This window comes from Polypterus senegalus, chromosome 9, assembly GCF_016835505.1.
Source record: "Polypterus senegalus isolate Bchr_013 chromosome 9, ASM1683550v1, whole genome shotgun sequence".
Classification (NCBI taxonomy): domain Eukaryota; kingdom Metazoa; phylum Chordata; class Cladistia; order Polypteriformes; family Polypteridae; genus Polypterus; species Polypterus senegalus.
The window spans coordinates 60,186-83,205 of NC_053162.1; the positions used below are offsets into that span (position 1 = coordinate 60,186).

Here is a 23,020-nt window from a genome sequence, read left to right on the forward strand (position 1 = left end):
CTGTAGTGCTGTGTGTCACTAATACTGGCACTGGGACTTTGGGCTTTGGCACATTTCTGTGCATTAAGTAAACCACAAGCACCTCACAGAACATAAAAATCACGGGAGAGTCTAGATCTGACGTCGTGTCCCCCTGTCCATAAACCACCGGGTTAAGGGGGGCAACACAATGGCACATCGCATGACAAAGAGGACATTGTGCCCAGAGGACACTGTCTGTGCCCTTCCTCGCCGCGCTCATCCACTATCTGCTGGCAAAGGCCAGAAGAGCGAAGCCAATTTCAGATCGCTGGGCTCGGCTCGTGGGCACCGCGTGACATCACAGTGCTGCCCGTGTCTCCCTTTTAGCTGCAGTAGCCCCCCCTGCTGGATGCACATATACAAGACAGCGCACTTCACCGAGTGCAGACTGATTAGTAAAACGCACAAAGGATGAGGCACAGACCGACTGAGCAAAAGTGGAAGCCACCGCTTTCTGTCCTTTCCTTCATTAATCGATGAACTCTGGCCGGCTGACAACACAGGAGGTTCAAATTGTCGAAGAGAAAGTCGCCGTCCTGGGGACCACGGCCAGCACAGACTGCACCAGCTGTTGGATGACGGAATCTTTCCAATGCTCTTTTATCCAAGATGGCTTTTCATCCTGGCACCAAGAGCAGTGGCACCAAGTGTTAGGTCGAGATGCCAGAAAGAGAAGCGGAGCAGAGGAGGGTTACTAACGGTGTAATGGCATCGCGTTACTGATATTTCTGTACAAATGACTAACAACAGAGATGCAGTAGGCACAGGGCAGCTCTAGTCAGGGTGCGCCAGACTAAAGTTAAAAGTCTGTGGCTTGAGACCAAATGGGCATCTCTGGTGAAAGCAGGCAGATCTTTCCACTTCAGGTCACCTCTGCGTGGTGCCCACCAAGTGTGGGGCTCATCAGTAGATGGACACTTAAAAAAATTCTGTGCCGTTACCTGATGGGATGCCCTGGCACAACTGATGATCTTTGAAAGACCCCTGGCTGGTCCAGAGTTCTGTTAAAAGTGGACATGAGGGTAACTGAAATGGGACGATCCAAAAAAAAAAAAAACACTCAACGAGGGAACAGTCCAACAGGCATGGGGCCACACCGGCCCCCCGCACTCCTTCCTCATTGTATTGGCTTCCTGCTCTTCTGACTCCCAGCTTTTCTGGCTGAGGTGATGGAGGTCTTGACCTGGAGGTACTTCAGGTGCCATTCCACTCTGACAGGTCACACCTAAAACTACAATTCCCAGAAGCCTTTGCAGTAGGCTGCAATCTTGCCGCTGCCATCTAGTGGCCTGAGTTTTTATGACACTTGTCATTAGATACAAGGGTGACTTGTGACCAGAGGTGGGTAGTAATGAGTTACATTTACTTTTACATTTGTGAAGAAGAAACGCTACTCTTACTCTGCTACATTGGGCGACACTTTTTTCCATTTACACATTAAACCATATTTTTGCCAGAGAGAAGTTGCCAGTGGACCTACTGCATGACTGTTTCACCAATCAGACATAGCCATGCAGTCACATGACCACACACAGCCTGTGAGAGACGTTTTAGTCATGCGGGGCTCCTGTTCACTGCAAGAACCTGGAGTGCCAACAGACAGGCACAGACAGTCACGGTAAAGTGAGGCCTCCTGGACGGGCACAGGCTGCCTTGTTCTGATGTGATTTTCTATCCGCTGTGCTATTTGGAGGGCGAGTTTGTGACGACGCCAGGAGTCTGCTGAACCCACACCGAGGTCGGCTCTCCTCCCTTCTTCCTTCGCACTCACGTGGTCGCACCTCGGAAGCCTAGGGGGGGCACCTGCCTTGCTCGCCACACTCCACCCGAATGTTCAGTGGGGTGACCTAGCCCCTAGAGTGCCACAGCTGACGCTCTTTCACGGGACCCCAGCGCGCACTGCTTCCTCCCTCCAGGTGGCCTTTCATGTCTTTTCTCCTTTTCTTTGATTCCCCTTCTTTTTTTGTGCCGACCCGTGAAGCCAATGAAGCAATTGAGAACGATCGCACCCGCAACTACCTCATTAACTCCCCGCAGTCGTGCCATCGCGCCCACGGAGACGGACACGGCTTTATGGACCCGCTACACCGCAAAGTGCATATGCTGTATTATAAATGCAAAGGATTATTAATTCTTATAATTATACTGTCAGTGTACGGGATATGACGTCACTGTAGGAACATACATGTCACCTGCCGTAGGCATTGGCTTCCAAAGCTTTGTCGTCAAAAACCTGAGATTTGGAACTTGCTGTTTGTTTATTTGTGCATCTTTATTTTGTAAACATGTTGTTTATTTTGACTCATTTATTCTTTATTTTTGTCTGTCTTATTATAACATTGTATTGTGATCAAACAGTTACTCAGTACTTCACCAAATACTTTTTACTCTTACTTGAGTCATTTTTTGGCAAATCTGCCCACCTCTGCTTGTGCCCCTTTAAGAACCTCTGTGGGAAAGTCACTTTTGAAATGGGGTCCCGGCACCGGATAGTGAGGGGCTGCAGCCGATCTGACGCCCATCACTTTGTTGGTTTAGTCACTGATGCTGGTAAACCAGTGCACAGCGTGGCACACGTCCCGTCAACACATCGAGCTCCGAATGGTTAGGGTGACGTCGGCGGGAGGCAGCAGAGACTGAGAAGTCGCGATTGCAGTCCATTGTGACCTCCCGGGTGATGGCCACCTCCTCCGGAGAGCCAGCGGGAGGCCGACCGTGTAAGATCAGCAGGTGAGGAGGAATAGAAGGGAGGTGTGAAAAAGTAAGGGCGCCCTTCCTCGTTCAACCCTCTGCTTCAGCCAATCCGATCAGCGCACATCAAGGAAACACCAAGTGCTGAAAGCGGGTACAGCAAACCTCGGGTTACAGACAGACAACATGGAAACCGTGAGGCAACATGCAGAAAGCTCCCGTGAAAGCGTCAATAAGCCCCTTGTGAGTGAGTTGATTTGTTAATTAGAGAGAGAATTTCAAAAAGACCTGAAACACGTCTAGTGAAGCGGAGAAAGCGGGACGGCCCGGGCCTCACTTCTCATCTCCTCTCCTCACTGGGCTGCAGTGACAGTAAGCGCCGGACCCCCTGTGCCGGGGAAGACGCATCTCGGGTCCTCAAGGCAACTTCACGTCCGGTCACGGATCCACACAAAGTCAAAATGTCTCCCCAGATCTCCTCCTGCTCGCGAACTTGGTGACGCTGCGCCCCCTTTGGACACTTGACGCTGGCACCAGTAATCCCAGTAAACGTAATGGTGAGACAGCAGCAAAGTAACAGCCGGAGGCCCACCGCTCTAAACCAATGACCCCTGAATCGGCCGTCCGCTTGAGCTGTTAGTGCGCCGGAGGGCCGTTACCTCATCGGGGTCTTGACTTTATCGTACCAGTCACCCAAATAACCGTTGATAAAAAACGGAGGGAAATCCCTGAAGCTAACTGAAGAAGTAAAAAGGCAGGAATTGTCAAGACCCCAGAAGGATGGCTTAGGGGCACAGGCAGTGTGTGCGGAGACCACCGATGGCCTCCTGTCATTGAGCTGTCTTCAGTGTCCCGCCACCATCCTCATCCTCATCTCGGCCCACGCCTTGTCAAGTTGCTCGGCGTCTGCTGAGGCCTCACTGATTCATACCCATTTGTCGCCGCATTCATTAAAAGTGGCAAAGCAAATTCCAATGCGCCTCTCGCTATTTTTGCGTTTCGCTTTCACTTTCTTTCTCATTAGTTTTTTTCTTTGCATTTTTTCCCAGTTATGCAACGCGACATCTGCTGTGATGGATGTTAACATTCCTGGTGCTGTTGACTTGACAGGCGGCGCATTGGACGCCCCAGGCCTCACTTCTCCTCACTTCTCCTCTTCTCAATCAGCTGCAGTGCCAGTCTGTCGGACCCCCTGCGCCGACGGGGCCGCGTCTCGGTTACTCAAGGCAACTTCACATCCTGTCACTGATCGGCCTTCTCTTACCTGGCAGTGCCAGGTGCTTTACAAATCAGAAAAGGAGAAGGTAATGTCAAGTCGAGAGTAAGGCACTATATTAGCAGAGTGGCATGGGGTTGTGCCGCAGATCTTTGAAGAGCGCGTGGAGAGTTGTGCCAGCTGGCCAGGGCACCTCAGTGAAAACCCTCCAGGACGATGCCAAGAGGTGCGTTCTGAAGGCTACGGCCAGCGTATGGTCAGAGGGTGAGGGTTGGCATCACCACTGAGTAGGACATGCTGCTCAGGCATAGGCAGATGTGTGGGGTGCTCCTGATCTCAGCTTCCTCGTGGTGGGCTTCAGTCTCCATCACTCGATGGGTGATTCTTTTCTCTCAGAAATCCCATTTGCCATCTTTGATTGGCATGGTTGATTTGGGCCTTTCATACTTTTAATGGAGAACTAAACGTGTGATGCCTTAGGCAGTAATGTACTAGACGTGCCAGTCTCTGAATCACTGCCCTGGCATCCAGGTAAGCTTAGAGCAGAGACCTCCTGGTGCAGAAGAGCATCCTGGACATCGGCTCCCCCTTTACCTAATTGACCTTATTGGCGCTGGCCTCCCCCCTTAAAGTGCGCCAGATGAAGATGCTAAACACTGGCATGACCCAACCACCGTTGGTATTGGCATGAACTCACTACTTCGTGATCATCTCATGTTGGCATGTTGGCACAGCTGCCAAGGCTCCTTATGTTGCTCTTTCTGGAATTAGTCAGGGTCAGCCATCTCAAAGTCTCTGATGCTCTGGACATCCACATGAAAATGGGCATCGCCCGTGGCATTTGTTTGTGCCCGGGGAGCAGTAAGTTTGCTGTTTATTTTTAATGACACCCCTGTAGCCTGAGCTTAGTTTCCGCTCCACTTTTGATTCCTAGCAGTGCATTAGGGAGCAGAAGCCAAAGGCCGAGGGGACAATACAGGACAGGAGCCCGCCCTGAACACCCCGGGGCACACTCAAGCCCGTATGTGGCTAAACCTTGGGTCAGTCAGTGATTGCTGCCTTATCCGTAATGTCCGCCTCTCCAGAGGACCACCTGGCGTTGGGGGGCTTTAATGCCACTTGTGTCTCTTGCTTGCTTGATTATGCCATCACTGTAAACAGGCAGCCAATTGGCACAATGGTCTCATGGCTCCAGAGCCTGGGCACTACCTCTGCGTGTGATGTCTGTGTGCCCATGTGTGTGCCAGGGCTTTGTGATTTGTAATGGGCTCACATCCCATCCAGGCCGCACTCTGGTGTTGTTCCTGGGGCTGCCAGTTTTTTGACCCTGTAGGGTGACATCAGGACCTGAGGGAGCAAAACGTGTTCCATGGCCCACTTTGGTGCTTTTTCATCCATCCTTTTTCAGGGCACCCTAATCGAGTGTGGGGCACATGAAGAAGCTCATGGGGTGCCCACCCTCAGCCACAGATTCCAAGTGCCCAGCCATCTCTGCTTTCTTTACCAGGTGCCCGGCTGAGTTGCCCACTTGGCTCCGTGCTGCTGTCATCTACCATTCAAGGAATGTGGGAGGCAAACCGGCGGCGCGTTGTAATTACGAGGGATGAATGGCGGGCGAGATGCCGGCTTTGACGCCAGGCTGTCATTACAGAGAAGTCGTTTTGTTCTCGCTGAGCGTCTGCCGAGTGGCACACATTCAGTGACACAAAGCCGTGACGCTCGGTGACGTCGGCTGTGCTGCACTGCTGATCCTTCAGCCCGGCCCGCTTTTCCGGAGTTGTTTATTCACGTTCTTTCTTTCTCCAGTTGATTTGGAATGAAGGCCTCTGTCGCCTTTGTCTCTCTTTTATGTCACACAGGCAGGCAGGTGTCAGCCTGCTGTAGGCCGTGTCACCTGTTGTCACATCTCAACTGGCAGGATATAAGGGCACTATATATGAGTGGATCTCAGGCCTGTCATAAACTGTTGAACCTGTGAGAAGATCAATGGCTACTGATGTGGCATGGCAGCATTGTCATCATTAATGTTTGATGGCGCGCCTGTCACCGAGACCACAGGAGAAAACGGATGAGGGGCGACCAGTCGGGGAGGAACAGGCCTGTCTGCTTCACTCGGTACACGTTCTCGGGTGATTCTGTACTTACGGGGTCTGCCAATCAGGGGGACGTGACAGAGCAGAGGAGTCGAGGAGGAACATCTGAACATCTGCAAAACCAAAGACCTGCTTACTGACTTTGACCTCCCCAAAGAGCCTCTACGTCCGGTCACTAGTCAAGGAGTGAAGTGGTCCAATCATACGAGTACTTGGGGGTCCATATTAACGACGGCTTGGACTGGTCTCATAACACAGAGGAACAATATATTATAAGAAAGGGCAGAGCAGGCTCTTCGTGGTCCTTTATTGAGGGAAGTGACGTCCTTCACACCTTCCATAACTCTGTGACAGCCAGTGGGTTGTGCTGGATTGGTGACATCACTTCAAGAGAGGAGCACCAAATTAAAGGGCAGGCTCGGTTATGGGACACACTCTGGACCCCCTGGAGGTTGTAGTGGAGGAGGGAATTAAAACAGAACTGAGCGCCATTATGAACAACGCTGCACATCCTCTCTCTGACACACCAACACTGAGGACTCTCAGACAACACAACTGGGGGTCCTTAATAATGAGAGGCAATACGTCCATATAGCGCCTTACTGGCACTGCCAAGTTACAAGTGTTCTTTCCTTGCTTTATAGTCGTTGTGCTGTGTGTTCAGACTAAACTGTGTGTATGTCGATTGATTTATCGATTGATTCATCTAAAGAGCTTCTGTAAAAAGTCAAATTTCCCCCTTGGGGACAAATGAGGTTCTCTCGAAAATCCACAGACCTTCGGAGTGTTTTATGGACCACCTCCATGGGCTGAGCGCAGCTTTACAGATACTGCCAACATTAGGAGGGCCATTTAGCTCAGCAAGGCACTATATCACCAAACATATTACCTGCTGTGGTCACTGCCTGGATGCCCACCCTCACCCCGGACCTCCTATTGTGCAGTCAGAGCTGACATTTCATCTTTCTATGTGTGTCCCCTCCTGTTTGCTGCCCAGGCCCCCCTATCACGTTCCACCTTTTGGTTGTCATTGTCACGCCTGACCAGTGTGTTCCTTCTTGTCTTATCAGCTGGTTTAGGTTTACTACAAAGGCTCAGCACTGACCCCCTCTGGACGCCACTTTCCATACTCAACCCCCCAAACACCTGGAGCTTCTTCTCTCCAGTTGCTCACAAAGCCTCCTTCTGAAAATCTCCCTAAACACCAGTAACCCCTAAGTTGGGCTCCACCGGACTGGAAAGCGTCTGACCCTTCGAGGGGCTCCTCACTTTAGATACCCTGGAGGTGCGACCTCGTTAAGAAATCCTTAGGATGAACGTCCGATGTGAAGGGTGACCCCCCAGATTATTGAACTTTTAACAAAGCTCATGACTTGTGGAGCCCCTGTCAGTGGTCATCACCTCTCGTCACCAATCCCTGGCCGGCATCATCTTGATTGTTTCTCCAGCCACCTTTTGAAGACCTGGCCAGTTCAGTGAGGTCTGCAGGGTGCCCCCTTTAGGTCAGGCTGACTGACTTGAATGTTTTTAGCTGTCACCATTTGTGAATTTCATCTCAAGAATTCCTTGATACTTCTGATTCCCTCAGTGCCATCGAGGGGACACAGCCACTGGCGCCATGTTTAATGCCCTCTTGTTCTACCAGCACATTTCACTTTTGGACTTTAGAATCTCTCGAGGCTCATCCCGTTCCTCTGACATCAATGGCCTCCTTGGCACTGCTGTGTGACAGGGGTGCCCCTTCCTGTCCAGGGTTACGGGAATTGGCCTTCAGCTTGACAGACAGCAGACTGAGCTGGAAGCACAAGCCTCGTCGATGGCACCAAAGCGACAAAGTCACCCCACTGAGTGAGGGCAATGATGAAATGGACATGCCAGGAGCAGACTTGTGGGGCACGAGATCAGTCTGGATCAGAAGAGGCCATTCAGCCCACCAAAGTGCGCCAGTCTGGTCCACTTCAATCTTCAAAAATACATCAAGTCGAGTCCTGAGGGTCCCTGAAGTCGTCCTGCCCACCACGTTACCTGGCCACTCATCCTTTTCCTTACCAAGTTTGAGGATGTGCCCCCCCAACCCCCATGTCCTTGATGACCTCATTTTTAAGTCGCCGTCTCGTCCCACTGGACTGATGGCCTTCATCATTTGAAACTCAGGTCTCTTCTTCATCGCTGTAAAGGCTCTTGTTTCATAAATCCCCCCCCATAGCCCCCGTAGTCAGCCCACTTGCTCTTCTCTGGACCCTCTCTTGTGCTGCTTTGTCTTTCTGGAGACCCAAACTGCCCCCAGGACTCCAGCTGAGGCGTCACCAGTGTGTTATAAAGATGCAGCAGGACCTCCACACGTCAAGGCGCTATATAACCTACTTTGTGAACACCCACCGATGGTGACATTCAAGGGAGTTTTTGGACCTGCTGAATTCCACCCTGGCATAGCAGTAGACGCCAGTGGTGGCTGGCAAGGTGACTCAGTGGGTTGCTCTGCTGCCTCCCAGTGCCATGCCCAGTGTGTGGTCTGAAAATCATCCTTACGCTTGTCTGGCTTTTCCCACAGAATTCCGCTGCCAGTGATGTGCTGGCACTCGGTTCGTGGTGTGTCCCTGCCATGTGCCCAGTGTGCCCTTTCAAATGGTTGGATGGACATCACCTCTGGGAGTCCCCTGCCCATGATGAGGGATGCTGAGCATATAAGCTGGGCAGACGGACGGAGCTACAGTTGCCAGCATGTCGCCCTTTTCACCCTGCGGGTAAGGCTGCTCGTGCCAAGACTTTGAGATCAGTGCCAAGCGGCAGCAGCCTTTGCTGAGACCCGTCAGTGTTTACAGTATGCTCATTTCATATTACGAGGTGCTTGGTGTTGTTTGAGGACCCCAGTGGCTCTTCAGGACCTTTGTAATCCATGGGCCCAGACGGGGGTACCACCTCTCAGCAGGACGGGCACTCGCCACTGGCCATTATGCTGACCCCACTAATGTCTATGAGCAGCTGGCCAGATGGACTTATGTGGGAGAGTCGAGTCTTGCAGAACTTGGTGGGGTGCCAAGGTAGGGACTGGCAGCTGACTGTCACCAGTGGTGTCCTCGGTGTTGAATTGTTGCTGTGGCCTCCTAAGTTATTCAGATGGCTGAATTCTGTGCCCTTTTGTGTCACCGTGACTTATGGCCATCTTTGGCTGTCATGAGCCCCACTAGCCTCATCTGTTCTCTGCTTGTGTCCTTCATCTTCTTCACAAAATGCCCTTGTGGTGCCCCTTATCTCGTCTCCTGGTCGAGTGGTGCCTTGTTCCCAATTGCTGACCCGCTTCTTTTCATGAGATGGCATGAGGCTGCGCTCAGTGCAGTCCATCAGGTACCCATCACTGTGCCAACACAGACTCCAGCATATTTGTGGGCTCCCTTCCTATTGCCCACTAGGCAGTCAAAATGTGCCCCTCAGTTGGCTCTGCCTCACCACCTTTGTTTAACGTCTGCTGTCAAGAAGCTCGTCTCACCCCAGGCACCCTGTCACTTGGTACCGAGGATGGCCTGGTGTGCCACAAGTCATTTAAAGATGCCTGTGCCACGCTGCCCCAGGGACTCGGGCTGCATTCTAAGCTCCCTGGGTTACCTAAACTGGTAACTGTGAATGAACTCCAGTTTGGTGTTTGGGTCCCATTCCAGTCCCAGATACAGCGGTGGGCACACGGCCTGAACAAGAGGAGGAGGAGTGTGCCACACGTACAGTGGCTGTGCATCCATAGATGGCCTCGGTGACAGAGGGCGCCAAGGATGGCAGCTGAGCAGCCAGCTGGAGTCACATGTGCTGTGAGGGCTGCCGACTCCGCAGCTCCTTTGACGATTTTCTTTGGTGCCGAAAGCTGAATCAGTGATCGGAGGGCCGTGCCAGGGACAAGCGGGCTGTCGAGCGGGCTGTCGAACTGTGCGCCTCGTCTTCAGAATCGGACCGCTCTCCACCACCGAGCCTTGAAGGAGATCGAGTGGCACAGGTAAAGAAAGGTGCTTTGTGTGGGCGATGCCAGGCTGACCTAGATGTGACGTTTGTTACCAACCTCAGATGTCGTCAGCCTGGCAGGCTGGAAGGTGCTATAAACACTGGGACTCTGCTTTGTGCTCGGAGACTGCATGTGTCTGTGTGTGTGTGTGAAAGGCGCTATAAAATGAAACGCTTGTGTGCCTTACGCTGCTTTAGCAGATCATTGTGGGTCCAACTGCCCCTGACTTTAGTCTGCCTGGCATGGGCAGTTTTTAGGGCACGCTGGTCAGAAGTGTGGGTTGGGTGACCGACAAGGCATCGGTCCTCCTGGCATTTCCTGTAAATGTCACCTTTAAAGAGAGCCATCATCATGGATGGGTGACACGCCAGGATGTCCAGTCTGCCAGCTTCAGGGAGCAGAGCCCACTGTCCCCTGGAGGTCGGTGGCCTGCGGCCAGGAGATGCCCTCTGCTACGGCAGAAACAGATGGCAGGCCACCATGATGAGCAAAAGTGACCGAGAGCCAAAGTTGGCCGCCGTGACACAAATGTGACATGTTGGCCCCCCGGTCAGCCTCTCTGTTTTTTATTCTCTCTTTTCAGACATGAAGGGGCCGCCCACCCACTGGATTTCATGCGGCCATCCGTTTAGTGAGCGCACGGTGTGGACCCCCAAGTTCTGCATTGTGACGGACGGCCAGCTGGTGCTGCTTGACAAAGAGGAGGTACGTGAGCGGGCGCGGCGACTTGTGCCGGTCGTTCTGTTTTTTTTTTATCCATTTGCACGTTTTCTTTGGTGTATGTAAGGCGCTATAAAGTGGTTCAGGGGTGCTTGGGTGGAGGCTGTGGCAGCAGTCGCTGTGGGAGGTGACTGATGACAACGCATGAAGCCCGGGCCATCGACAGTGGACACCACCTCCATGGATGTCAGATAGAAGACCACCGCTGGCCGCTGTTGAGTACTCGGACCGTGACCAGCCTGCCCTCACTTTCAGGGTGTGTCGTAGTCGCCAGCCAGTAGCGCCATGTCGTGACATCTTCACGGGCCCACCCTGGAAGGCTGGCTGTGCTTCTTGTGACGAGGCCCCGCTTGCGTGACGTGTGACGAAGGACCCCAAGTGAGCAGCGCCCTGTCATCATCGTTCTCCCAGTCCCTCGTTGTGGGCGGCACTGCCCGACGTCAAGTTGGCAAATACCCGCAGTCAGAGCGTCTGTGTGATCCTCCCGATGCCAGCTGCCATTTGCCACTCACGTCTTGTCACTCTTCTGCCTGCAGATTCACCCCCTGCTGCTTCAGGAGCGGCGCGCCGACACATGCAAGGCGAGGTTGCTGCGCCGGACCATCAGCGTCCCTGCGGACAGCCAGGCGCCCGAATGCCAGGCAGAGCCATCGGGAGACAACAGTGAGTACTGAAAAGCCCAGTGGGCGAGGGGGTGATGCCATTGTGAGGAGGTAATTGGGCTTCATGTAATGCCAGGGCGGGCGTCCCTTCTGCTGTGGTGGTCTGCCCGTCAGGACCTTTTTGAAGCCGATCCTGTAGGACTTGCATGTGGTTTGATTGTATTTGGTGTAAGTGACCACAGCATGAGTTAGTGACAGTGACCCACTCAGCGGTGGCATTGCTTTGTTTTGCTTGAATAAGCAGCTGAAGTCAGTCGTGTGCCAGTGTATGATAAGCTGCTCCAGACATAAAGTTCTTCTTCTTAATTTAGTGGGAGGGGGCTGACACACACCGGCCCCCCAGCGGGTCAGCAAGTGCGGGTGGGCCTTACCTGAGAGGATGTGTTGGCTGGACGCTCAGCGAGGGACATTAAACTCGTCCAAAAAGACCACCTGCCTAGTGTCAGAAGGGTAACGACGGCCCAGTGCCAACCCATGATGGAGACATGTTGTGACGATCAAGCCCCCTTAAGGGAGGTGACGGGGACAGCAGATGGTGGCCTCCGTGTGGAGGTGGCACCCTTGTGGGTCAGGTTACCCACATGGCATTGATGTCACTTGTGCAAGGCCAAGGAGAGCCCTTTGGACTGCACATATTCTCTCAGTGTGTGGCACTGTCCAGAGGGGCAGGTGACTGTGCCACCTTGGCTGGCTGGCCACTGTCCTCACGTGTGTGTCACCCCCATGAAGTGCTTAGAGTGCCATTGTGATCGTCACATGATGTAGGTGATTCCAGGGTGTGCCAGTTTGGTGGGCGGTCAGCTCTGTCATGCCAGCGGGGACACTTGGCCACCATTCATACGTGATGGTGACTCGCTTGTTCTCTTCAGCCTGGGCTCGGTGCTGGGAGATGGCCTCGGGTGTCCAGCACCTCAGCTCAGTCACTGACCCACCCTCCTGACCGTCACACTCACTAAGTGGCCTTTTGCTGTGTCACTCTTGTCCCTCCCAGACTGGCATGGAGTTACTTTGCGTTTCTCCACCTTCAGCCCATCGGCCGAGCCCGGAGCTCCCAGAGGTTTTCTTTTGTTTCCTTTATTTTGTTTAATCGGGCGCCCCGTCCACCTGTTGATCCCACCTTACCTCTGGCCAGGGCTGACAGGCACACAGGGGGCGCCCCACAAACTAGGACCCTACTGTGGATGGCATTTAACGTCCTCACTGCGCAGACTGGAAGAGTGTGGAGGAGAGCTCTGCCCGAGGTTGTATGGGCTCACTTGGTGCCAAAGGCTCGGCCACATCTGTCCAATTCAAGGTCATCGTGACCCTGCCCCGGTGGCACTGGGCACAAGCCAGGATACAGCCGTGGATCAGCGCCAGTCGACAAGTGAAGTTGGGCTCTGGTCAGATTCACACCACCTCTCTGCTCTGCTTCTGGGACATCACTTGGATGACAGAAAGCCCCCCAGACTCACACACAGCGAAGGGGACGCATGCAGTAGGAGTGCAAATCCGTCGAAGGAAAGCTGCCTGCCTGTTAAGGGCGCAGGGCCCGGCCTCCTCCTCCGGGTGGCGCTCTTGTCAGCTTCACACTCACAGCTGTGGCATGCTGGGCTTGACGGTGCGGCTTGTGAGTCACAAGGGGTGACAGTGCAAGTCCTTGACGCCTCCTTTATTTGATATAGCGCCTTGGTGAGGGTGCACTGCCACCGGCGACAGGTGAGAAAAGGCAGAACGTCACTGAACTGTCACATTGGGCCCTGATGCGTGTCCCTGAAGGACTGGCCTATTGTTCTCGATTCTCCTGAGCTGCCACAGGTGTCCCCTCAAGCTAAAACATGTGGGATGGCAATAGAAAAGGAAAGGCGCTATATAATACACAGCCAGGTACATAGCAAAGGCACTATATAATAGATAGATAGTGAACGGCGCTATATAGAAGATGTGATGAGCAGGAAGTGCAGAATAAGATATGGAGGGCAGACAAATGTGAAAAGCACTCTGGGATAGAGAGATAGTGAAAGGCACTATATAAGAGATTGAGAGACATGAAAGGCACTATATAATAGTTAGATAGATAGGTAAGGCACTACATAGATGGGTGTGTGACAGATGGATGAACAGCTGGATAGATACCCATCCATCCATTATCCAACCTGCTATATCCTAACTACAGGGCCACGGGGGTCTGCTGGAGCCAATCCCAGCCAACACAGGGGGCGCAAGGCAGGAAACAAACCCCCAGCAGAGCGCCAGCCCACCACAGCTTGATAGATACATAAGAGACAATACAATACAATAGAGACAGAAATTGGTAGATAGGGAAGGGTGGCATATATCAGAAAAGGGCTATAATAGATGTGAAAGGCACTATATGAGATCTTGATCAATCAGAAAGGCATTATATAATAGACAAACACACAGACAAAAACAGATCAATTGATCCATGGATGAAAGGCACTATATTAGATGCTCAGATAGATTTGAACGGAACTGTGTAACTGATGGATATAAAGGCACCATATTGTAGATGCATAGACATGCAGGGCACTCAACGACAGAGTGACATGAATGGAGGCACAAGGTGAGCGGATACGCACCACGTAACAGACGAGCAGACACAGATGTTCAGCAAATCCAGCAGCTAGATGTGAAAGGCACTATATGGCGGAGCGATGCTGACTGCGAGCCACGGTAAAGGCGCCATATTGCAGACAGACAGACAGACAGAATGGAAAGGCGCTATATGACAGGTTAGTATGAAATGCAGTCTCTGATAGGTAGGAATGGCAGACACATGTCAAAGGCGCTATATAACTGATATGAAAGGCACTATATTAGATGTGAAATGCACTTTATGACTGACCCACGGACAGATGTGTTAGGCGCTGTATCATATTTAATCCATGTGGGGACGTTCGCTTACTCCGGCAAAATGCCCCCAGACACGCCGTGTCCGTTATTTATGTCCTTTATCGGCTGCAGACCCCACGCCCCTTCCCCTTGTATTGCGAGTTGTTGGCAGTAAAAGACACCAGGTTGTGCCACCTGTGCCCGCTCAGTGCCACCCTATCGCCACTGTTTTCACGTGATTTCGTGCCCAGCAATCGCGGAGCATACCGGCCGACGTCACGCGCTGTTTCGTTGCTTTAAAGTCTCCCGTTAGACGTGAAAGTGCCACACGCTGACTGGTGACGTGGCTGGCTCAACATTTCCGCCGATGATTGATACTGGCAGACCCTCTACCCACCTCTCTGCCTGTCCTGATGGTACATGCGCTTGTGCTGTGCCAGACGTGGCGATGGCTCCCATGGCACTTCAGAGGTGGACGAAACCCACCTTTGTTTCTTGGGTTCTCTACGCACTCAGAGATCCCACCGAGAGGCGTCCCGTCCGGGGTCTGCTCCAGCTCTGGATCCTTGTGCCCAGGGTGATTCGCGGATTTCTCGATTGTATGCACTTAGATGGAATTGTAGAGCTGGCTGTCCTTAAAGCAATAAACTGGCACACACTAAACAGGCATGAGTCTGAGGGGCATTCTCAGTGGGCGGTGTGGCGTGACGCCTAAAGAGTTCCCAAATCACTATACCCCCCTCTAAAGTCATTTACCTACCCGCGCCCCCTTTGAATCCCTGGCACCGTGCCCCGATTTTGCCAGTCGCATTGGATAACGGAGTAATCGTGAAAGCAAACGAAACGTCTCAGTTCGTTTTAGAACTGGTCATAAGATCGAGTATAACGCCCGCGGCTCGGAGGACGACGGCCGGATTTGGGGTCGCTCGTGTCCGGGGCGCCGGGTCACATGCTCTGGCGTCCGACACGCCCCCATTTTTTTTTCTTTAACTCGCCGCCCCGATCGGTGACGGTCGACTCCTGCGAGTTCGCCTACCAGTGGGATGCCAAAGACTCGAAGCACATGACGACACGCAGCAGTCCGGGTGCCAGTCAGCCCTGCCGACACGGGACTTTTGGATCTGTGCTCGAAGAGAAGGCTGGCATGCGGAGCTCAACGGGAGCGCGTAAAGAGACCGAGTGACTGTAACGAGTGAGGAACAGCCAAAAAAAAAAAAAAAAGAGAAAAGAAAAAGGGCCGGCGGGCCGAGCGAGCGGCACGAGGACAACAAGAAGCGGCTGCGATGCACGGATCGCCCCGGACCACCGGAGGAGTCGCGCGGCTGCCACTCAGCGCATGGAGCCGCGCGCCCTAAGCGTCTCGTCATGGACGCAAACGAGCCTGAGAAGGCGCCGGGTAAGAGAGCCGCCGTCCCTACCGGGGAGGGGCTGAGTGGGCGGCTCGCCGTTCTTCGCCGTTTTCTCTCCTTGTTTGCTCAGAACTTCGGGCCGCCGACGTCTCTCTTCGCGGAAATCAGCGCGCCCGGCGGCTTTGCTTTTGGCCGTTTGGAGGGCTGGGATTTGACTTGGATTGACTTGTGAAAGGCGCTATAAACGCCGCGGAGGCTAGCAGATAGGGGGCGCTCTCTCGCCTCCTGTTTGTGGCGTTGCCAATCAGATGGGGGTGACATATTTAACTGGGTGCCATGGTAAGTGGGCCGCAGGTCGACATGGCCGGTCCTCTGCTGAGTGCCAGGACTGCATTTCTATTTTCACTCCGTAATTATGGCCTTGATGCGAAGGATGCGATTATCACATTCTTCAGAGCCGAGCCTGTGATGCCGAGTGGAGCGCCTTGGGGACACCAGGGGTACTGAACGGCGTGGTTAAGCCACTAGTTGGGTGCCCGCAGGCAATGAGGCCGGGTTAGCCTTTAGACTGCCACGCAATGTGAGCACCGGGCATCAAGGAGGTCCTGGCCCCATGCCTTTAGTGACATCGTGAACATAAGAAGTTTGGGGATCGATTCAAGATAGTGTAAGGCTGGATGGTGACACACTCACATGGAGCTGGCATCTCTCCTGGCATGCCAGCTGCCCGGTCACTGCCACAGCCCTCTGCTGAGTGTCCTTGTTACATCTCCGTCTGGTGAGGATCGTCACCATACTTCCACGTGTCAAGCGTCATTAAAGGACTACAGGTTGGCTGAGGAGTGGGCAGCCTTTGGACGTTTGCCAGCCCAGCCAGGATCAGGAGGGGGGGGTTCTGGTGGCCTTTTGATGACCTTATAGTGCACAAGTCTAATAGGGTGACCCGGTGCCATCCTTGTGCTCAACCTTGTTCTCTATATGTGGGACACTGGGCTGGTCCCCATTATGGCTACTTTACCTTAGGAGTGAGAGGTAGCCCATGTGGCGCTGGTACACTGGCACATGTGACATGGTATGCCAGTCCTTTTCATCATTTTCTCCACAGGGTGAAGGGTGGCACCAGGTTACACAATGGGTGTTTGCACTGTGGACTCAGATGGTGGCTTTGGGCACCAGGAGGCAATGCTTGCAAATTGTGTGGCATTGTTTTGAGCAAATATAGTGCCTTTCAGTCTGAGCTGGGGCTTCAGTCTCACGCATGCTTGTGGGTTTAGGGGGGCAGGGAGGTGGGCATCATGTGAAACTGGGAGGCTGGCATGCATGCTTCACTTTTTAAGTCCCAGAGCAGCCCATCCTCTTAACGAGTCTCGATGGTCCACCCGGGCAGTTCACCGACATTTGAGCGCCCTGTTCTGCCCAAACCAGAATGGGCCAGTATGCCCTGGTCCGCTAATTCACTTTTATACCCTCCCTCAGTGCTTGAATTATAAGTGCCCTCTGCTGGCTGCCAGTGGCACCAGTTTGATACTTGCTCTGTTTTTCTCATCTCGTTCTCAGACCCTTCAAGTTCCAGTTGTAGGGTCGGTCATGTGACGCACTGGGCACAGGGCAGGAAGCGACCCTGGGTGGGATGCCAGTCGATCCGAAGGCTCACCATCTCACGTAAAGGCGTCTTTCAGCCTCACTGTCACATGACACCACGTGGAGCATATGTGGGCAGAGATTTGAACCCAGGACTCTGGACCTGTGAGTCAGCTGCCTTAGCCAATTCAAGGCCCTATGTGCCTGGCGCTATAAACTAACATCTCACTAAAACAGCCCCGAGGGTGGCGAGCAGGGACTCCTTTTCTGGCAGTGATGGAGTCCACCTGGTGAGGGGGCACAGCAGCAGCTGAAGTCCTCATTGTGTGTCTGTCCAGTAGGAATACGTTGGCTGAGACTTGGACACGACTCCAGAAACGGTTACCCCAAAGGTGCCCACTGAAGAGATGCTAATGGGTCACGTAGATGTTTAAGTGGAGGAGGCACACTGCTGGATCCAAGTGCTGGGCCTCAGATTTGGGCATGAGTGGGCACTCGGCCTTTAGTAGGGCCCCCTAGTGGTCAGACATGACTGGCACCCGTTCCTGCTCAGCTGCAGAGGGTGCAATATATAAAGTAAACATGGTGCTTTGCCTTGCCCGCTACTTGACTTCTCATTGGCTGTAGGGTTTGGGGTGTGCCCTGTAATGGATGGCACACATTGGCATGGCCTTATGAGTGAAGTTGGCTGCTTCTTAGCTTGGCCCAGCACTACGTTCTCTGCCAGTCCGGGTACAGAAAGGATGGCGAGCAGTGATGTGACTGTAAGTCTGGATTCGGGGAATGCTGGCGAGGGCCCACGAGAGCACCACGTGCCCGCATGCGGCTTGTACAAAGGTCAGCCGAGAATTGTCCACTGCTAACTGCTGCTAACTTTGCGCGTGTCATAGCCTGCTGCTCGGTGGCCTTCCCTGTGGCGGTGCCCCCACTCGGGAGACTTCTGGCCTTTTTTCGGACTTTCCGACTCTCCCTGCCAGGCTCATTCACCACGGCGACGTCGTTTGTTCCTCTCGTCTTTGTCTGCAGTCATTCATCTTGCACTGTCGCAGCTGGAATGAGTTCCAGAGGCTGGGAAGAGGCCAGGCCTTTCAGACGGCGCTCCGAGTGCCTCCCTCGGATTGGCTGCTGGTCGGTGAGGAATTCGGCTGCCCGCGGGGGCCGGAGCTGGGAGTAGAGCTGGAGTGAGCGAGAGAGAGGGAAGCACGTTGCCTGTGTCTGCCCGCTTGGCGTCGGGTGCTCTGCTGAAGCGCGGACCTCCAGACGGCAGTGGGACCCGTTTGAGCGCAATGGAGAACCCCGGGGAGGCCAGGAGGACACCTGTGTGAGGCCCGGGTAAGGAAGCGCGGCTCGGGCAGCGCGCCAGGCGGCTCTCCTTTACTTTGGAGGCTCAGCTTCCCTTCACAGCCACTTGCTGTTGTTTGTGAAACTCCGGCGTCTTCGGTTTTGTGCTGCCGGCGACCTGAGGGGTCAGAGGTCACGTGGTGCCCGGCTTTGTTTGGAGTCTGTGCCAGAGTTGGAAAGTCGAACTGCACGGGACGTTGGGCTGAGCCAGCGAACTGAAGCCCCCCATGAGGTAGAAGAGAGGAAAGGCACTATATAGCTCCGCCTACTGCAGGTAAGGCCTCCCACATCGCGGCTCACGCTGTGGGCATCCCGGAGTACCCTGTGCATCGTGAGGAGTGGAAGCCTGCCCACTCTCTTTTTACACGACGTGGGCACCTGTGTGCCCTCACCACCCAGCAAGGCTGGACTGCAGATTTCTAAGTCACTCTGTGTGTCCCTAAAGGAGTAAGTAGTGCGAGTGTGACGAGGGAGGAAGAGCAGGGAATGGCAGCGTTTGAATTGGGGGGGCCTCGAGGGTCTGCTGTCCCACTGCTCCCCCTGACCTCAGTGTGGACGCTGCCTGTTCTTGTCGTGTCGCCTTAGGCTTTTCCTCCAGGTATTCTGGCTGCCAGCTTGGCGAACTGGTGACTTCAAGTTGGCCCAGTATAGGCATGACTGGGCCCTGCAATGAGCTGGCACTGTGTCCAGAGATGTTTCCTGCCTTGTGCCCTCCTCTGCCAAGATAGGCAATGGCCCTACTTGACCCTGAACTGCATTAAGTGGGTTCAAGACAGTGATGTCAGACTTAGGAGGTGCCACAGCCTGTGGGACCCCAAGTCTCTACTGGGTTGCCAGGATGAGTGCCACTGTCATTTTGAGGATGACTGTTGGACTGATGCAGACGCTCGCACGCTGGGGTGGTTGTGCTGGAGGGCACGCGTTCCACCGGCCTTATGACACTGATGCTGTGTTGGGTGCCCACCTCACATTACCAGGCATTCTTCTAGGGCAGCTGACCAGACCCCACTGACATGCCAAGAGTTAGTTGCTTTTTTTTAAATGGCGCACCCACCAGTGCGTACGGCCCGATCTCCACTGCGCCCCCCACAGGTTGATTTACCTGATGCCCCGTTCATTGAACTCCACTCGACGTTGTTGTGTGGTGGATGCCGTAGTACATTGGCACTGTGCCCGCAAACTGGTGCATACGCCAGATCACCCAAAGAGTTTCATTTGCACCGTCCACCTGTGTGGAGTCGATATGGTGAAAGACTTGGGCAGTGCCAGGACAGCTAAGTCATGAATTTGAGATGCCCTGATGTCAGATGTGCCCACATAATACCCTGAAGCCCCCGTAATTGGCTCTGCCCAGTTCAAAATGAAAATGGCTAGGTGCCAAGTTGTTGCCACTTTGTACTTTCTGCCCCTTTGGTCACTGAACGACTGGAGCCACCCACTTCTGCCAGAAGAGCTGGAATGAGAAGGTGGGTTCAAGCACAGGCAGAGTGGCATGAGGTGGCAGAAGGAAAAGTGGCACATGGCAGACGTTTCAGGCCAAATGACACGTGACGCTGCTAGAATGACCAGCTAGGTGTGGTGCCACCCTTTCAAAATGCCGTCGCAAAACGTGCATGGGTACATGGTGGGCACGTGGGCAGCTTATCGTGGGAGAAGGAGGTTTTGATTAAAAATTAAAGGCCCTCCATAGCATCGAGTACATATGGCGGCGGCAGCGTGAAATATTTATCACAGGGGATTATTTGGAGTGAGCTTCAATAATTCATATTTCTGTGGAATAATTAGGCGAGCGGGCATCATTTACAAGTTTAATCCGATGGCTTATAAATCAAAACAGGCAAAGTAAATATTTACACTATACCAAACTGGGCTGGCATGAGGGGGCTCGTCCTCAAGTAAGTGGCAGAAAATGGGGTGGTCCCCTACTTCCACTGCTTGAGTTTCTTAAGCTGCCTCGTCTGATTTGATGGGATGCCATAGCAGGGCACTGGACCCCCTCGGATCGCTGCCGCTGGCACCCCTGGTTGCTGTTGACTCTCCAGTGCTGACCTCAGTGCTCGAGTTAAGCAGAACTTTATGGACTTCCTGTGGTCATTCTGGCCAGTGGTCAGTTACAGCACTGCTGACCTGAGGGGACTGCGGCCCCTTAGATGATGGTCTCGTTCTTTCTTGACTTCCTGGGTACGTTTTCTGCACGTGATTGGAGTCGTTTTGATGGGATGGCCACTCCTGGGCACTGCGAGATGATGGCTGCCACTGTGGTTTGCTGCAGTCCCGGCATTTTAGCGAATTGCTTGATAACTGACAGATTTCCTCCTGGGCTTAGGGTTAGGGTCCTTTCGATTAGGACATGGTGGGCTGCTTGTTGTCACCTTTAGGCCACCTTTTCGCTGCTGGAAAGGTCCAATGAAGTGACGTTTGGGTTCAGAGCCGCTGGCAGCTCGTCTCTGTCAAGTCTTTGCTTCATTGGTTGATTTTTTAACTTAGAGGTCAATTACTTCTTCACTGGCGTTTGTGAACCACCTGAGGTGGTCATTTAAAAACTCAGAAACAGTTAAGTGTGTAGAATTAGCAAAAGCAGAGATAATCAGGAAGGGGGCAAATACTTTTTCACAACGCCATAGATGAAGCAAAGTCAGTTGGGTGGTCCGCCATCTTTAAGGTGGAGATGGTGGGATGTGCGGCAAAGAGGCTATGGATCTCGGCCGGTGGACGTCTCCCCAGTGACAAGTGGGCACTTAGTGGGCACCTCAATGCCAGGTCACGATGGCTCACTCGGATGCTGTCATATTAATAAATCAGCAGTTCAAAGGTCGTACTGTTCACTGCCCAGCTCGCTGCTCCCCTCCACGAGCCCCTTGCCCTGCACCTTTAAAGTTAATGCCAAGTCACCAAACTGTGTGATGCCACCTGAATGTTCTCAAGGGCCCAGTGGCGGGCGGCCTGGGTACCTGCTTGATTCCGGAATGCGACTTGTCTCCATAAGTAGAAAGCCTGGGCAGTGAGGCCCTGAGCACTCTTAGGTGCTACATCGGTTGGCAGGCTAGGAACTCCGTGGAGTTGGTGACAGCTATCTCATTATAGACTGACATGGCCATCACATATGCCAGTTGGCGGGCTGCAGCAGGGCAGATGGGTGATGCCTTCCCATTGTCTAGACAGCCGAACCAAAATGCACAAGTGGATCGTTGAGTCAGTTGGCCACGCCATGTCCAGGCCTCTTTTGGGAGGTCACTTCATAGGCTAACGGGCATCAAAGGTGACCCCAAGCATGGTCAATGATGGAGGGCATTAAGCATCCGAGTCTTGAGGGCCCACCTCAGTGAGACTGCACTACACCTTACTTGAACTACATGTCTTATGCCAGTCCCCTCCTCACCCAAATGCCAATGAGCTGAAGTGGTGAACTGTGGTCCCAGTTGACCCCAGTCAGCTCCAGTGGTGTCTTATGTGCCAACTCTGCTGACTTCTCTGTTCTTGGCCACACATTGTAGGACTCGCCAGTGTTCTTCACTACAGAGTGGCCCTTCATAGGAGTGCCATGCTGCGAGTCGATTCTGTCACATTGCCACAAGTTTATTTGAATCATTTCCACAAATGGAGCTGTGAAGATGGTGGCATCACACTCATGATGTTTTGTTAGCCCAGACCCTTGCCAACTATTCCTGTCCCCTCCTCATGCCAGTGTTATCCAGTGTGGGTGGCCAATTGCCCCCTGCTCAGGTCCTTCTATTAGACTCCAGGCTACCAGGCAGTGACCTCCTAGTGACCACAGGCCTGTGGAAATCTTGCCATCAACAGGTGCCAATGCAATTAATATGAAGGTCTACGTATGGCATATCGCTCAGTGTCTGTTAGGCCAGTAATAGTGCCAATGCCCACATCCCGTCCCATGGGTCAAGTGGTGCAAACACATGCATCTGGACTGTGGCACTGAGCTTGGCTCTTTCAGCTCTCACACATACATCCCGTAAGAAGTGCCCACCGCCTCCTGTTTTATTTGTGTGGGCACATCACAGGGCACCTCAAATATAGCCTTACTGATGATTGTGCTCTGAAATGGTTCGATTGCTCTACTTTGGCATATGTAGTCTGTGTGGCAGTGCCTGGGCCTCGACTCCCTTCTTACACCTTTCATTTGCATGGCAGTCCTTGATTTGTTATTCAAAAGGGACAAAGCAAATGAAGGTGGGCCTTGGGAGGGGCACTGGCAGGTGTGTGCATCAGAGGCTAGTGAACTACCTGACGCCAGTTGAAGCCTCAGCTGTCACCAGCTGGCACCTGGAGCAGGGCACTGCCCACATGGCCCTCCACCGTTAGAGCTTGTGTTCGGCTTGCCTGACACTGTCCTCTGCCTTTGTCACAGCCAGCCTTCTTAAAGTTGAGCCCTAATCCTGCCTTTTGTCAGTGGTTGGCATAGCGACCCGGCCTGTTGGCACAGCTGGCAAGTCACATCCTATGACATGAACCCCTGAGTGATGCACAGTTCATTCTAATATGGCGCCTTTCTCAGAAGATGCCCCTGA

At 53.3% G+C, this 23,020-nt stretch overlaps 1 protein-coding gene across 1 annotated transcript in view; it reads left to right on the forward strand.

The window, feature by feature from the left end:
* The window catches only part of LOC120535028 (disabled homolog 2-interacting protein-like), a 107,276-nt gene that overhangs the window by 20,995 nt on the left and 63,261 nt on the right, over positions 1-23,020 (forward strand). Inside the window, 2 exon segments of the mRNA XM_039762528.1 lie at positions 10,593-10,714; positions 11,266-11,392. Of these exon segments, the coding sequence (XP_039618462.1) occupies positions 10,593-10,714; positions 11,266-11,392 (249 nt within the window).